Source organism: Heteronotia binoei, chromosome 20 (assembly GCF_032191835.1).
Source record: "Heteronotia binoei isolate CCM8104 ecotype False Entrance Well chromosome 20, APGP_CSIRO_Hbin_v1, whole genome shotgun sequence".
Taxonomy (NCBI): domain Eukaryota; kingdom Metazoa; phylum Chordata; class Lepidosauria; order Squamata; family Gekkonidae; genus Heteronotia; species Heteronotia binoei.
The window spans coordinates 22,633,033-22,648,816 of NC_083242.1; the positions used below are offsets into that span (position 1 = coordinate 22,633,033).

Consider the following 15,784-nt stretch of genomic DNA (forward strand, 5'->3'; position numbering starts at 1 on the left):
AGTTCCATACCATGATGTTAATCAGCTCTGTACTTTAGTTGAAGGCCATTCGAAAAAGTGTTGTTTTACAAGCCTTGCAGAATTGTGCAAGGTCCCGCAAGGCTCTAACATCATCAGAGAGTTGGTTCCACCAATGGGGGGCCGCAATAGAGAAGGCTCATTCTCTGGTAGCCTTCAATCTCGCCTCCCTTGGCCTGGGGATTTCTAATAGATTTTGTGATCCAGATCTCAGTACCCTCTGGGGAATATATGGGGAGAGATGGTCCCTAAGGTAGACAGGACCTCGGCCATATAGGCCATAATAACCAGCACCTTGTAGCGAATCCGGAATACTATTGGCAGCCAATACAGTCTCTGCAGTCCTAGCTGCACATGATCCCGAATAGAGAGACCCAGTAACAGCCTGGCTGCAGCTTCCGGATTCGAGACATGGGCAGCCCCATGTAGAGGGCATTACAGTAGTCTAGTCTCTAGGGCGCCCCATCAAAGGCTGGTAAAGGGATTTCCCTTCCCAGGCCACCGCAACTCAGACAAAGGACTTCTGTCTTCGTTGGGTTCTGCTTCAGACAACTCAGCCTGAGCCACCCCACCATGGCTTGTAATGCCGGGGCCAGTTTTTCTGGGTAGAGGCAGGCCGGCCATCCATCAGCAGATAAAGCTGAGTGTCATCTGCATACTGATGGCAACCCAGCCCGAATCTCCTGACAATCTGGGCAAGTGGGTGCATGTAGATATTAAACAACATCGGGGAAAGCACCACCCCCTGAGGCACCCCATAATTAAGCGGATGCCTCTGGGACGATCGTCCCCTGATCGCCACCCTTTGTCCCCGATCACAGAGAAAGGAGGAAAGCCATTGTAAGGCTAACCCCTGAATCCCCGCATCAGCGAGGCAGTGGACCAGCAACTGATGGTCGACCATGTCGAACGCCGCCGACATATCCAACAACAACAGCACTGCTGACCCGCCTCGATCCAGTTGTCGCTGCAGACCATCTACTAAGGCGACCAGCACCGTCTCCGTCCCATGGCCCGGGCAAAAGCCGGACTGGTGTGGGTCTAGGATGGAAGCATCCTCCAGGAAGCTCTGCAACTGTAACGCTACTGCCCTCTCGATAATTTTACCCAAAAAGAAGAAGATATTGGATTTGATACAGAGAAAGATAGGCTTTGTGAGTACAAATCAGCCTGGCTTCTACGCGGGAATCTGCCTCACCAATTTTATTTTTAGGTTAAAACAATTTTTATTTGGTAACATATGATAACAAATTATATTTCTTGCATCATTAATAAGTTCTTTTATCTATCCCATATATTACTTTCTACCCACCCCTCCCCCCCGTTACTTGACCCCCGCCGGTGTTATTTACTTAAAGTACTAATGTTTAAAGGTACCGACTAATAAAAACAAAAATTAATATTCTTTTTTCTAAGACTTAATCATCCTTTTATTTTCCACTCTTTTTCTACATATCTTCTGAACTTTTTTCACTCCATCTCAAAAACTTCTAAATCATAGTCTCTTAAAATTCTTGTTAGTTTGTCCATTTCACTCCAAGTCATAACTTTTACAATCCAATCCCATTTCTCTGGTATTTTTTCTTGCTTCCACAACTGCGCATATAATGTCCTAACAGCTGAAAGCAAGTACCAAATTATAGTTCTATCTTCTTTTGGAAATTTTTCCATTTGTAATCCCAACAGAAAAGTCTCTGCAACTTTCTTAAATTCATATCCCAAGATCCTAGAAATTTCTTGTTGAATCATCTGCCAATACTATGAGAGCCCTCTCCAGCCCCACCCACCTCACAGGGTGTCTGTTGTGGGGGAGGAAGGGAAAGGAGATTGTGAGCCGCTCTGAGACTCTGTCCTTGGAAGTGCAGTTGCTGGGAGAGCCCTCTCAGCCCCACCCACCTCAGAGGGTGTCTGTTGTGGGGGAGGAAGGTAAAGGAGATTGTGAGCCTCTCTGAGACTCTTCGGAGTGGAGGACGGGATATAAATCCAATATCTTCTTCTTCTTTTAAACTAGCCATTCCTTTAACATCTCCCCACTGCTGCCTTTTCTGTCGTTTGCGGCCTCTATTATAAATGTGTTGGCTTCATGGCTGTATACGTCACGCATCTAATGAAAGGCTACATTTTTTATTCTCTCTGAAAGATGCCTGCTTTTGAACCTTGCCAATGGTTTTTTCGGCAGAGGTTTCAAACAAACAAACAAACAAAAAAGTGACGAACGCTGGCTTTGTTGCTTAGCTCAAGTTGTTGGGTCGGCTGAGAAGCCTTTGGAACAACCACCATCACCACTAACAAAGCCTTGAGGGGAACGGCAGCTTTTGTGTAGACAATCTCTCCAGTCTTCTTGAAATAATACTGAAGCGCAGGCCAGACAGCAAGAGATCCAGCCAACTTCTCTTGCTCTTTCATTCAGCACTGCATATGTGCCAACTGTCCCCATTTATCAGGATCTGTCTCCCTTTCCTCTAGCCAGTCACTGTTCTCAGAACCAGTTTGGTTTAGTGGTTAAGTGTGAGGACTCTTATCTGGGAGAACCGGGTTTGATTCCCCACTCCTGCACTTGCAGCCGCTGGAATGGCCTTGGGTCAGCCATAGCTCTTGTAGGAGTTGTCCTTGAAAGGGCAGCTGCTGTGAAAGCCCTCTCCAGCCCCACCCACCTCACAGGGTGTCTGTTGTGGGGGAGGAAGGTAAAGGAGATTGTAGGCCACTCTGAGACTCTGTCCTTCAAAGGGCAGCTTTTGTGAGAGCCCTCTCAGCCCCACCTACCTCACAGGGTGTTTGTTGTGTGGCAGGAAGGTAAAGGAGATTGTAGGCCGTTCTGAGACTCTGTTCTTGAAAGGGCAGCTGCTGTGAGAGCCCTCTCAGCACCACCCACCTCACAGGGTGTCTGTTGTAGGGTGAGAAGATATAGGAGATTGTAAGCCGCTCTGAGTCTCTGCCCTTGAAAGGGCAGCTGCTGTGAGAGCCCTCTCAGCCCCACCCACCTCACAGGGTGTCTGTTGTGGGGGAGGAAGGTAAAGGAGATTGTAGGCCACTCTGAGACTCTGTCCTTGAAAGGGAGCTGCTGTGAGAGCCCTCTCAGCCCCACCCACCTCACAGGGTGTCTGTTGTGGGGGAGGAAGGGAAAGGAGATTGTGAGCCGCTCTGAGACTCTTTGGAGTGGAGGGCGGGATATAAATCCAATATCATCATCTTCTTCTTCTTCATTTTGCCCCATACCTTGCTTTTGGAGATGCCTGTTATTTCTTTCAAAATCAGCATAAGATAATACTGCTTTCATTGTTTGGATTTCAGCTCCCTCCCCAGGATTGCTATAAACTAGATCTCAGAGTACAGTATTATAGATGCACCTGGCTAAGTGAGAATGTATATACAATTTAACATTTACATACTACACAGAGTGCAACTGGCTATATAGCATTGCAGCTGCTGTAGAATGCAAGCCCCCAAAGCAAGCCATAGAGGCTGCTGCTAAAGCCATGCAGGTCTTTGTCCGATCTGGGCCTGGGAAGGGTTCCACCCAGGAGCCCTGTGATGAGCTCCACAGAAGACGATAAATGCTCTGGACGGCTGTAGGCCCATTGTGGTTTTTCAAGCCTACCTCAACCAAAAGAACAAAACACCATTTGGCTTTTAAATATTGAAGGCTAAATCGAACACAGCAGGAGGACAGAACTTTTGGCAGAGTGCAGACAATGGAGGGGTGGGGCTCCAGCATAGATTAAATTGGAAGCATGGTCCTTTCTTCTAATCTTGCAAAACATTGGAGGGCCTGATGAAAACAGTTTGACAAAAGAGAAGTGCTGACAGGGAGAGGGAAAACTTCTGATGATGGGAACCAACAAAGGGGGAGGCAAAGAATCATAGAGTTGGAAGGGATCTCCAGGGTCATCTAGTCCAAACCTGGCACAATGCAGGAAACTCACAAATACCACCACCCCCCCCAATACACCTGCTCCATGCTCAGAAGATGGCCAAAAAAACCCCCATCCAGGATCCTTTGCAAAACTGATCTAGAGAAAAATTGCTGCCTGACCCCAAAGTGGCAATCAGCATTTCCCTGGGCGTGTAAGAAAGGGCCATGAGAACTAAGCACTGATGCGACCCTTCCTGCCCCTCGCATGATCTTCCTAAGTTCACAGAAATAGCATTGCTATCAGATGGCTGTCTAGCCATCTAGCCTGTTTGAAAAACCCCAGAAGAGGAGAGTTTGGTTCCTGCAATGTTTTTAAAAATCCTCTCCTTCATCCTCTTGTTCCAGTCCAAGGGTTGCTAATTCCAAGTGGAGATTTGTGGGTACAGCCTGGGAAAGGAGGCTTTTTGGGAGGGGAAGGACATCCATGGGTTATAATGCCCCAGAGTCCATTTTCTCCAGAGGAAACAGATCTCTGTAGTCCCAAGATAAACTGTAATTCCTGGAGATCTCCAGGCCCCACCTGGATGTTGGCAACCCTATGACCACTATCCATGAAGGCTTGGGGGTGGGGAGATCCAGTCAGTTTCCAACGTGCTGCTAGGCCAGAACAGCGGGACCTCAAAGCTGCCACCGATCCTGACCTGAATTCTCCCAACATCCAGAGAGCCAGTTTGGTGTAGTGGTTAAGTGTGCGGACTCTTATCTGCGAGAACCGAGTTTGATTCCCCCCCCACTCCTCCACTTGCAGCTGCTGGAATGGCCTTGGGTCAGCCATAGCTTACGCAGAAAGGGCTCTCTCTTGAATGGGCAGCTTCTGTGAAAGCTCTCTCAGCCCCACCCACCTCACAGGGGGGTCTGCTGTGGAGGAGGAAGATAAGGGAGATGTGACTGCTCTGAAATTCAGAGTGAAGGGCGGGATATAAATCCAATATCATCACCACCATCTGAATTCAGGTGGGTTGGGGGCTGACTGCTCTTATCAGCAGATTCTGCCTCTCACCTGGTCAGAAGCATTTTTTTTTTAAATTACCACTTCAAAGAAGTGTCTGCTCAGATTAGATCTGCTGATTGCAAAGAGCTGGTAATTTACTCAAGTCTTAAAGATAAGGTCAGTTATCTGCACGGTATTCAGAGTATTGTTTCCTTTTCTTAATCCCCAACCAACCAAATCTCAATTGGGGTGCCTGCCCTTGATCCTACAAATCTAACCCTCGGGGTGGGTCCTTGGTCTGCTTCCATAACAAGCTGGGAAGGTATTTTCCGCTAAGATGCAAACCATCTTGAGCTTCCTCTTTCTCAGCATAGCACTGCTGATAACAGAAGAACGGCCAAGTGAAGAATTAGCCTGGGAAGGAGGCCTTGGAAAGGACAACAGCAACATGGGCTCAAGAAGCAGCAGGATCCAGGTGCCATCTCCCACATGCTAGAAAAATCCCAGCTGCATGTTCAGCCTGGCACATAACAATTTAGTGCTGTTGCCCACTGATATTTTACCTGTGGCACATCCAATACTGTCTTTTTTAAATAATATTTTTGCTGGTCTTGTCATTAGTCTCTTATTGAAGTCCGAGGAATGTTTGCCAGTGGAATCAGACTTGTGAAATGGCATTTGTCTGCATACCCAAAAGCATCATGAATGAAGAACCCAAGAAGTTGCCTTCCAAAAGGGCTCTCACTGCAGTTCTCACTGGCTGTCAGGGGAGCAGGGAGAGCTCGTTCACGTCACCTGCCATTGGATCCTTTTAACTGGAGATGTTTGGGATTGAACTCGGGGCTTTCTGCACACCAAGCAGCTGCTCGACCACAGACCACTAAGCCAAAACAATGGTGCTATTTTACTGCCATGGGTGAAGAAGACGAGGAGATTGGATTTGCACACCCTGCCTTCCACTCAGTCTCCCAGCGGCTTACACTCTCCTTGCCTTCCTCTTCCCACAACAGACACCCTGTGAGGTAGGTGGGGCTGAGAGAGCTCTGAGAGAACTGGGACTGACCCAGCTCGCTACATGTGGAGGAATAGGGATTCAAACTCAGTTCTCCATATTAGAGTCTGCTGCTCTCAACCACTGCACCAAACTGGCTGTGGATATGAAACTCTTAAGTAGGTGTGATTTTATTAAATGGAGTATCACATCTACCTAGAGTTTCGTACTCAGGGAGGGTCAGTTTGGTCCAGCGGTTAAGGGCATCAGACTCATTTTGCAGCCTCATACAGCATCAAGCCATTGACTTGTCTGGAAACTCTGGCTCTCCAAACACCCTAGACCTCCTACTGTTGCCAGTATCTTCCATATGGAGCGAAAAACCCAAAATTCACAAAGCAGAGTAGGCATGCAAATGAACCGGAGACTTGTGGCACCTTGAAGACTAGCAAGTAGGTAGCCTGGCCCCACCCTTCATAGACTACTACTGCAGCCCATTGGATAAGGGGGAGGGTGCAGACATAGGGATCCCCCAACCTGCTTGATCGTGGAATCAGCCACAAAAGGGCTGTCACTGCAGTTCATCTTCAGAGTCACACAGTGGAGATCCCTGTGCTGTGGGGGCGGCTGCTGCCAAAGCAGTTTTAGAAATCTGCACAGCCAATCACCCTGCCTGGCCCTGCCCACTTTTGAGAAACACCTGACAGGCATCGGGGAAGGTGTTGGTGGGTGCCATAATGCTAGGGTTGCTGGGGTCTGCATTGGAAAATACCTGGAGAATTGAGGGGGTGGGCTTTGAGGAGGGGAGGGGCCTCAGCAGGGTCCAATGTCCTAGAGCCCACCCTTTCTTCAGGGACCCTCCATGGTCTGACCCAGAAGGGCTCTTCTGAGATTCTTCTCAGGGGAAGGCCTCGACCTCTCTGCCCTGTTGTTGGTCCTCCAGAGGAACTGGCTGGACACTGTGTGAGACAGGAGGCTGGACTAGATGGACCCTCCCTGGTCTGATTCAGTGATGTTCCTCTCAGATGAAGGCCTCAGCCTCTCTGCCCTGTTGTTGGTCCTCCAGAGGAACTGGCTGGACACTGTGTGAGACAGGAGGCTGGACTAGATGGACCCTCCCTGGTCTGATTCAGTGATGTTCTTCTCAGATGAAGGCCTCAGCCTCTCTGCCCTGTTGTTGGCCCTCCAGAGGAACTGGTTGGCCTCTGTGTGAGACAGGAGGCTGGACTAGATGGACATCTCTGCCGGCTGGAGATCAACTATAAAAGTAGGAGATCTCCAGGCCCCACCTGGGAGATGGCAACCCAACATGCCCCTGGACACCACACTGTACTAGCAGAACAGCTGGTTTGGGTACCACAAGGCTCTTGTGTCCCCCCTCCCTCACAATACTTTAGGAACCACCATTCAGTTTTAAATTCTGGAGGGACAATTCTTTTGCACCACCCCAATCCAATGTGTGGGATCTTCTCGACCGGAGCAATGACTGCAAAGAGGGCTCTGCTTCTTTGGAAGCCCAATACTCTCCCTGCTGCGATTCCAAAAGGAAAGCGACCCCCCCCCCCTCCTCTCCCCGACATGTAGCAGCGTGCCAGAGAGTTGCTTGCGAGTCAGGTTTCCACTGGGGCTTTTGCAGCCAGCTCGGAGGAGCCTGCTTTCAGAACTGATCACCGAGCAAACGACAGCTAAGCGGAGATGAGACTGCTGAAGAGAAGTCATCTCAGAATAATAATTAATAATCGGGGGGGGGGGATGTGCTTTGCCTACAGAAATGCCACTACAATTCCCTCTTCGTCTGCATAATAACATGGTGTGCAGAGCTCTCCGCAGCCACTGCAGGAGGAATTACGACCCTGCCTGGATGAGGAGAGGAGGAGTGAAAAATACCATCATGTATTTTTAGAAGACAGAAGAGCCAGTCTGGAATCCGAGTTGGGTATATGGTTCCGCTGGAAGAGGACAACTAGTTCAGCGGGGAAAGACACAGCAGGCTTTGGGGTCGTGGTACACCTGTGTGCAATCACAAGAACCAGCCAAGGAGATCGGGGTTTGGAAGCCACAAGAGCCCAGAGCAGCCCGCAGCCTGGCCAGGTGCCTCGCTCCCAGTTTCCCTTTGCTATTGCTTTGCACCAGGCCTGCATTCCTTGTGACCCAGAGACTCGGTCCTTTTTCCTGTTTTGCTGGCAGTCCAGCACTGCAAACAAAGAGAAAAAGGGCCAGTCTTGGCGCTCCATAAGTCATCACCGCATGGCTGACAGAGCCAGGGATTTTGGGTCACGGCCTGCTCTGTGTCATCAGGATAGAAGGGCGGGGGGGGGGGAGTTGCCAGCAGCTGTATTGGGGCCAAAATTGAGCCGAGCCTCTGCTTGTTCTGAATGCCTTTATGCATCCCTAGGAATCTGCACCGACCTTGTGAACTTGCCTTAAGCAGAGTCAGATCGTGGCAGCAGCTCTCCAGGGCCTCAGGCAGGGAGAGGTCCTTTCCCAAGACCTGGGTCTACACCTGCAGCAGCTGGAGGAGGAGGTGGAATGGGCCGTCCCACTCCCAACTGGAAGTGGGGGAGTTACCTCTTCCTGCTCCCCTATGTACAAATGATCACATCAAGGGTTCTAGGCACAGCCCTTTGCACACTGTGCTACTCGTCCGCCTGCAGAGATGATTAATGCAGGAGCCACAATAAACAACCTTTTCTATCACGGTAGTCTGAAATGGTCCACTCCACTTCATCATGCAAACAGAGGTCAGGCTGGAAGCAGAAACACTAGGGACTGAATCCAAGGCTTCCTGCCCGCCCAGCCGCTGTGCCCTGGAAAATGATTCTGCCTAGTTTGGAGTGAGCCCACAGGTCCGTCTAGGTCAGCCCAATCTATTCTAAGTAGCAGCGGCTCTCCCACACCCCAAGCAGGAGCCTTTACTGCCAGGCTGCACTCAAGCTCTGTGCTCTGTGACCGAGCCATGACCCCTCCCCTCTAGCTGTCCTTTTCCCACCTCTCTCTTCCTCGGAACATGTGCAGAGTGTGCATTCTTCACCTTGGAGGACACTATGAGGAATAACCTGCCAGGCTTGGTTTGCTTGCAGGCTTCTCTCCATGGGCAGATGGCATTTTGGCCCGGGGGCAGCTCCACACTGGCTCTCTGCCTTCCCTTTCCCCAGGAGTCTCAATACCATCCGGCACAGTGAAGAGAACACATTTTGCTGCAGGGCCGGATCTAGGGGGGGGGGGGGGGGCAGAGGGGGGGGCTTGCCCCAGGTGCCACCGGAGGGGGGGTGCCAAATTGGGTATGGAGTCCATTCTATTCTATGGGCCCATAAGGGGGTGCCATTTTTTTAATTTTGCCCCCCCCCCCTCAAAAAACATGTTGATTCGGTCCTGTTTTGCTGCAGAGAGTGCCTATACTGGGTCCTGCATTGCCCTGGGCCTTCACCCTTCGGGAATGGCTGTGGAAATGGGGGCCAGTCCTAAGAAGGGTTCAGAGCGGAGGAAACCTGGACTGCCTTCAGGACAGACTAGCACAAATGCGTGTCCACAGGAGGGCTCGGCCCCCGGGCTGCTGGCTGGTTTTTAGGAGCCCAAGATGTGCAAGAAGCAGCCATTAACAGATCCAGCTGTTGACTGGTGCCCGTCTCTCCTGCAAAAAGCCTCCCCTCCCTCCCTCCCTGCACAAACATTTCGAGCACCAGACTCCTCATTCACTCCAGGAGTCAAGTGGCACCTTTAAGACCAACCCATTTTTATTTAGAAGGTAAGCTTTCGTGTGCTCTTAAGCACACTTCATCAGACGAGGAATCCGGCACAGTGAGCAGAGCCATACGTAGCTGAGCAGAGCCATACACAGCTGGTAGGCAGTGGCCCAGATTTAAGAACCAATGACAGTGAAGTCAAATTATCTGGTAGGCAGTGGTTCAGAATGTAAAATGGTGCAATGACAGAATAGTCAAATTAACAAATTGAGCAAACCTTTGATCTGAGTATTTGTTAATTTTACTGCATACTGCTGTTTTGTTGCTTTCGCATGCTCATGCTACTGAGATCAAAGGTTTGCTCAATTTGTTAATTTGACTATTCTGTCATTGTACCATTTTACATTCTGAACCACTGCCTACCAGATAATTTGACTTCACTGTCATTGGTTCTTAAATCTGTACCATGTTGCATTCTGGGCCACTGCCCATCAGCTATGTATGGTTTTGCTCAGCTACGTATGGCTTTGCTCACTGTGCTGGATTCCTCCTCCGATGAAGTGTGCTTAAGAGCACACGAAAGCTTCCGTTCTCAATAAAAATGGGTTGGTCTTAAAGGCACCACTTGACTCCTGCGTGGTTCAACTGCTTCAGACCAACACGGCTGCCCGCTTGGATCTATCTCATTCACTCCAGATGCAGATCTTAGGGGCTTCTTCTATGCCCTCCCCCAACAAGCACCTCCTGCAAAGGAAGGCCTCCTCAAGACGGGTCTCCCCTCCCCCCTGCACCTGGAACTTCCCATGGGAAGTTGCTTGATCAGCCTGCTGGGGCAGGAAAAGGGAAATGAGCCAAGCCAGACCACCCCCACCCCAGACAGGTTTAATCTTCTCTGCAGCACCCTGTCTCCTTAAGCTCCCACCCCCTGTGATCCTTGGGCCCGGCCCTCTCCTCCCCACTTCTCCCATGCTGGTAGCATCCCCCCCCTTCCCTGCCTGTCCTACATCCCGTCTAATCCCTTCCCGGGAGCCTTGGGTTCAGCCTGCCGTCTGCTAGCACTGCAACTACCCGGCTAATTCTGCAGAGAGGAAGCCAGGAGAGGAGGGGGCAGAGAGAGAAGCCTGATCCAGGGCTCTTCTCCCACCACCCTAAGATCGGTGGCGTTGGAGCTCTTTCTGGATTCCCCAACCGCTGTCAGTCTGCCGTGTTGGTGGGCAAAGCGAGCATCCCTCTCTCCGGAAAGAGCTTCGGGTGGGAATGGGGGCCCTCAGAAGAGGAGGAATCCCACAAGGCCTCTCTGGAAGGTCTAGGGCAGGGCTGGCCAAACTGAAGCCTGAGGCTCTTTCACACATATTGTGTGCAGTGTTCCCTCTAAGTTGAGTCACTGTGAGCTAGCCCACAGCTTTTTAGCTTCCAGCTCACACATTTTTGTCTTCGCTCAGGGAAAAATGGCCCTAGAACAAACTAATTTATGCAGTCGCTTGCCGCTTTAATGCCAGCAGCTCACAAAGCAGAATTTTTGCTCACAAATGAGTCCGTAGCTCAGAGGGAGTATTGATTGTGTGGCTCTCAAAGCCCCCACCACTCTGTCAGCTGACTTCAAGAATGCATTTAAAGTTGCTTTCTTCCCACCCCTTCCTCTCTTCACCCTTCCCCATTTCTTTGCCTCCCTCCATCCCATCCACCCATCTGGTGGCTCTCAAACATCTGACATTTCTTCTAAGTGGCTCTTACAGTAAAGCAAGTTTGGTCACCCCTGCTCTAGGGGAAACCAAAGCTGTCGTGCGTTTTGAAGGCCAGGAGTCCCAGAGACAGGGAGCCTGTCCCAGTTCTCCTACAAGACACACCTGGCTTCCCAGCTCCCCTTCTCTTCTCGTTCAGGGAAGTGAGCTCCACTGGGGCCTTCTTGGGGAGTGTAAGTGGGACTGGATGGCCCAGCAGGGCCTTTTAACCGGCGGCTCCGCTTCACGCTGTTTTGGAGACCCTCTGCTGTTCCCTGCCCTCGAGGAGGAGGAGGCGACGGCATAACAAGAGTCCCTCAACAAGCCCGGGCGGCTCAGCCAGGGGCTCAGTCTCCGCAGCGCCCCAGAGCCGCCCCCGTTTGCAGCCAGGGGGGCTCCACAGCCAAGCCAAGTCCCCCCCCCCCCGTCTCTCTGGGGCCCCTTCCTTCCCCACGCTGGACCGGCGGCCGCTGCTTTGCTGGGAAGTTTTGCAGAGGGACACCCCTGGGGGGGGGCTCTTGTTTCCTCGCCCCCCTTGCCTGTTGGTCCCCTTCCTGGTTGACCCCGAAACCCCCTCCTCACGGCGGCCCCGTCGACCAAGTGGCTTCCCACCCACCCCTTCCCCCCCAACTTCTCCGGCCCCCGCTTTGGCGTCTTGAAGCATCCCGCCTCCCGCCCCGCAGCAGCAGCTCCCGACCCCCCCCCCCCCCACGCACTCACAGGCGGCGAGAGGGGGGGCACCTGCTGCGAGAGGCGGGGCCACCACCCACGGGGCCCCGAAGCGCCAGCGGCGGGCTTCTGTTGCGGCAGCCCACCGACCCCTCGGGACTGGCATGCCCCCCTCCCTTCCAGCCGCTGGACGGCCACTCAGCAGCCCGACGCCAGTGCCCCATAGCGGGGGGGGGGGGTCCCCTCGATGAAGCCTTCCGACGAGAAAGGAAGCCCCCCCAACCGGCGCCCCAGCTCTGACCTTCGTGGGCTGCCGGGCTGACCAGACCCCCCCCCCTCCTCCTAGGAGCGCAGCGCCAAGCGGGAGCCGGCCCGAACTAGACTTCCTCCCCCAGTGCCGGGGCTCGCCGCGTCCGCCCCCTCCCCTCCCCTCCCCTCCCGGGCGGCGGGGGACTCACCGGGCTGCGGCTGGCCGGCGGTGGCGGCGTCAGCGGTCAGGGCTGCTGCTGGGGCGCTGGGAGGCGGCCGCCCGACGGCGCTGCAGCTCCCGCCCGCCGGCGCATGGAGCTCGAGCAGCAGCAGCAGCAGAAGGGCTGCCCGGCTGGCTACGAGGCTCCTGGGCTGCGCGGCTCTGACAGCAGCTCCCGCCCCGCCCCTCGCCCCTCCCCTCCCCTTCCCCGGCCCAGGACTAGGGGAGCCCCAGACAGCTCCTCCGGCGGCGAGGCGGGGCGCCCTCTCCCGGCAGAATGCGGGACTCCCTCCCTGGCTCCTCGTCCCACCGCGAGGGCCGCCTCTCCTGCAGTGGCTACAAATCGCCAGGGGAAGGGGGGAGGGCATCACCCTCCTCTCCCTCTTTGGCTCGGCTCTTGAGCCACACCGGCTCGATGCGAGAACAGAACACAAGAGAAGCCATGTTGGATCAGGCCAATGGCCCACCCAGCGCAACACTCTGTGTCACACAGTGGCCAATATGTGTGTGTGTATGTGTATACACACACACACACACACATATACTGTGGCTAATAGCCACTGATGGACCTCTGCTCCAAATCTTTATCCAATCCCCTCTTAAAGCTGGCTATGCTTGCAGCCACCACCACCTCCTGTGGCAGTGAATTCCACATGCTAATCACCCTTTGGGTGAAGAAGTACTTCCTTTTATCCGTTCTAACCCGACTGCTCAGCAATTTCATCGAATGCCCACGAGTTCTTGTATTGTGAGAAAGGGAGAAAAAGGACTTCTTTCTCTACTTTCTCCATCCCATGCACCATCTTGTAAACCTCTATCATGTCACCCCGCAAGTCGACGTTTCTCCAAGCTAAAGAGCCCCAAACGTTTTAACCTTTCTTCATAGGGAAAGTGTTCCAAACCTTTAATCATTCTAGTTGCCCTTTTCTGCACTTTTTCCAATGCTATAATATCCTTTTTGAGGTGCAGTGACCAGAATTGAACATATATGAAGAACATATGAATATGAACATATGAAGCTGCCTTCTACTGAATCAGACCCTCGGTCCATCCAAGTCAGTATTGTCTACTCAGACTGGCAGCGGCTCTCCAGGGTCTCAAGCTGAGGTTTTTTCACACCTATTTGCCTGGACCCTTTTAGTTGGAGATGCCGGGGATTGAACCTGGGACCTTCTGCTTACCAAGCAGATGCTCTACCACTCAGCCACTGTCCCTCCCATATTGTACACAGTATTGTACACGAGAGCCACCGAGAATAAACAGATGTCTGAGACCCTCCAAACATGAACGTCAGATGTCTGAGAGGCTCAGGGAAGGAAGGAAAATAAATTAAGGAGGGAGAGAGAGAGAGGTGGAAGGAAAGCAACTTTAACTTTGAATGCCTTCTCCAAGCCACCAGCTAACTCGACGAAGTGATTTAAAGAGACCAATGCCTTCCCCCAGCTGGCTGACGGGGCGGAGGGGGCTTGGAGAGCCGCACAATATGGTGTGAAAGAGCCACGTGTTTGGCCACCCCTGGTCTTGAGGAATTCTTCACTCGACAGAGGGATTTCCTGTTCTCCTGTTTCAGTTTCTTTTAACTCCCCGGCCAGGGTAGAGATGAGAGGGAAGGAGGCTGGAAAGGGGCGTGGGGGACAAACCCCGAAGAAGACAGGGAAACGAAGACATACCAGATTGGCTGATAAGCTTTAGGAACTGGTTTGGGAAATAGGAAACTCTTTTGCCCAGTCTTGCAGTGTGATAAGCGCGCCGCCGCCTCGGTGAGCTGTCTGCAAGAGAAGTCGCTGCTAAAATCCGCCCCGAAGCAAACAGTTTCAGGCAGCCAGAAGAGCTTCGCTCTGCTCTGCTCTGTGCTGTTGGCGCCCCCAGCGGCTGCAGCGCGGAAATGCCCGAAAGGGCAAAAAGCTTGAAAGGCATCGACGGGTTCACTGCGGGATCATCCAGAAAGGGGAGGGGGGGCTGGGAATTTGGTACCCCCAGTCCCTCCCCTCCCCCCTTCTCCCTCTGCACTCCTGGGCTTGGCTGGAGCAGCTGAACAGGGCAACCCCGACGACCTGCCTGGTATGTTGGAGAAGGCATTCGCAGAATGCAAGGAGGACCAGCTAAGCCCATTGCAGCCGTGTTTGCAGCCAGAGGGCCGGCGGGGTGAGGCACGTGGAGGGGGGAGAGACCTTGCAGCCGGGTGAGCAGCTGATGGGCTCCACCTGGGCTGAGTTTGTTTTGCTTGCTGGTTTTTACCTCCCTGGTCTTCCAAGAAGCTCAGGATGGCATGCGTGGCTTCCCCCCATCCCTCCTCTATCTTCACTGGGGTGCTGTAGGGAAGGTTAAGAGAGGATAAGACTGGTTGGTCCCTGAGCCAGCTTCATGGCAGAGCCCACTCACTCAGAACCCAAATTGCTTAAATCCAAGTCAAGGATCACACTCTGCTCTGGCTTTCCAGCCGACGAGAACCCCTTGGGAGTGTTAGCCGGGCCCCATGAGAATACCCATGTTCTCTCCAACCCTTCCTTCAAAGTAACATATGTTTGTTGTTGTTCAGTCGCGCAATCGAGTCCGACTCTTTGCGATCCCGTGGACCGAGTCATGCCAGGCCCTCCTGTCCTCCACCATCCTCCGAAGTCCACTCAAATTTGTGTTTGTTACATCAGTAACACTGTCCAGCCATCTCATCTTTTGCCGTCCCCTTCTTTTTTTGCCTTCTGTCTTTCCCAGCATGAGGGTCTTCTCCAGGGAATGCTCCCTTCTCCTTTGGTGGCCAAAGTATTTGAGCTTCAGCTTCAGCATCTGACCTTCCAGGGAACAGTCTGGGTTGATTTCCCTTAGGACTGACTGATTTGATCTTCTTGCAGGCCAAGGGACTCACAAGAGTCTTCTCCAGCACCACATCTCAAAGCATTTATTCTTCTGCGCTCCGCCTTCCTTATGGTCCAGCTCTCACAGCCATACATTACTACTGGGAATACCATCGCTTTGACTACACGGACTTTTGTTGGCAGGGTGATGTATCTACTTTTTATTATAATGCCCAGGTTCGCCATAGATGTCCTCCCAAGAAGCAAACATCTTTTAATTTCATGGCTACAGTCACCATCTGCAGTGATCTTGGATCCCAGAAATGTAAAGTCTGTCACTACTTCCATGTCTTCCCCTTCTGTTTGCCAAGGTGTGATGGGGCTGGATGCCATGATCTTAGTTTTTTTGATGTTGAGTTTCAAGCCTACTTTTGTGTGCTCTTTCACCCTCAACAAGAGGTTCTTTAGGTCCTCCTCACTTTCTGCCATTAGAGTAGTGTCATCTGCATATCTGAGGTTGTTGATGTTTTCCCCAGCAATCTTAATTCCGGCTTGTGCTTCATCCAGGCCAGCATTCCGCATTATGTACTCTGCATA

General features: G+C 52.3%; 1 protein-coding gene across 2 annotated transcripts in view; it reads right to left on the reverse strand.

Annotated features, from left to right (window-relative positions):
• The window catches only part of GPRC5B (G protein-coupled receptor class C group 5 member B), a 37,203-nt gene extending 22,872 nt beyond the window's left edge, over positions 1-14,331 (reverse strand). Inside the window, exon 1 of one of the 2 annotated variants that reach the window (XM_060260772.1) lies at positions 14,066-14,331. In XM_060260772.1, the coding sequence (XP_060116755.1) occupies positions 14,066-14,312 (247 nt within the window). In that variant the 5' untranslated portion in view covers positions 14,313-14,331. Of the gene's footprint in view, positions 1-12,384; positions 12,480-14,065 lie in introns of those variants that run through there. The other variant, XM_060260774.1, reaches the window with a different exon arrangement.
• Between the last annotated feature and the right edge of the window lie 1,453 nt (positions 14,332-15,784).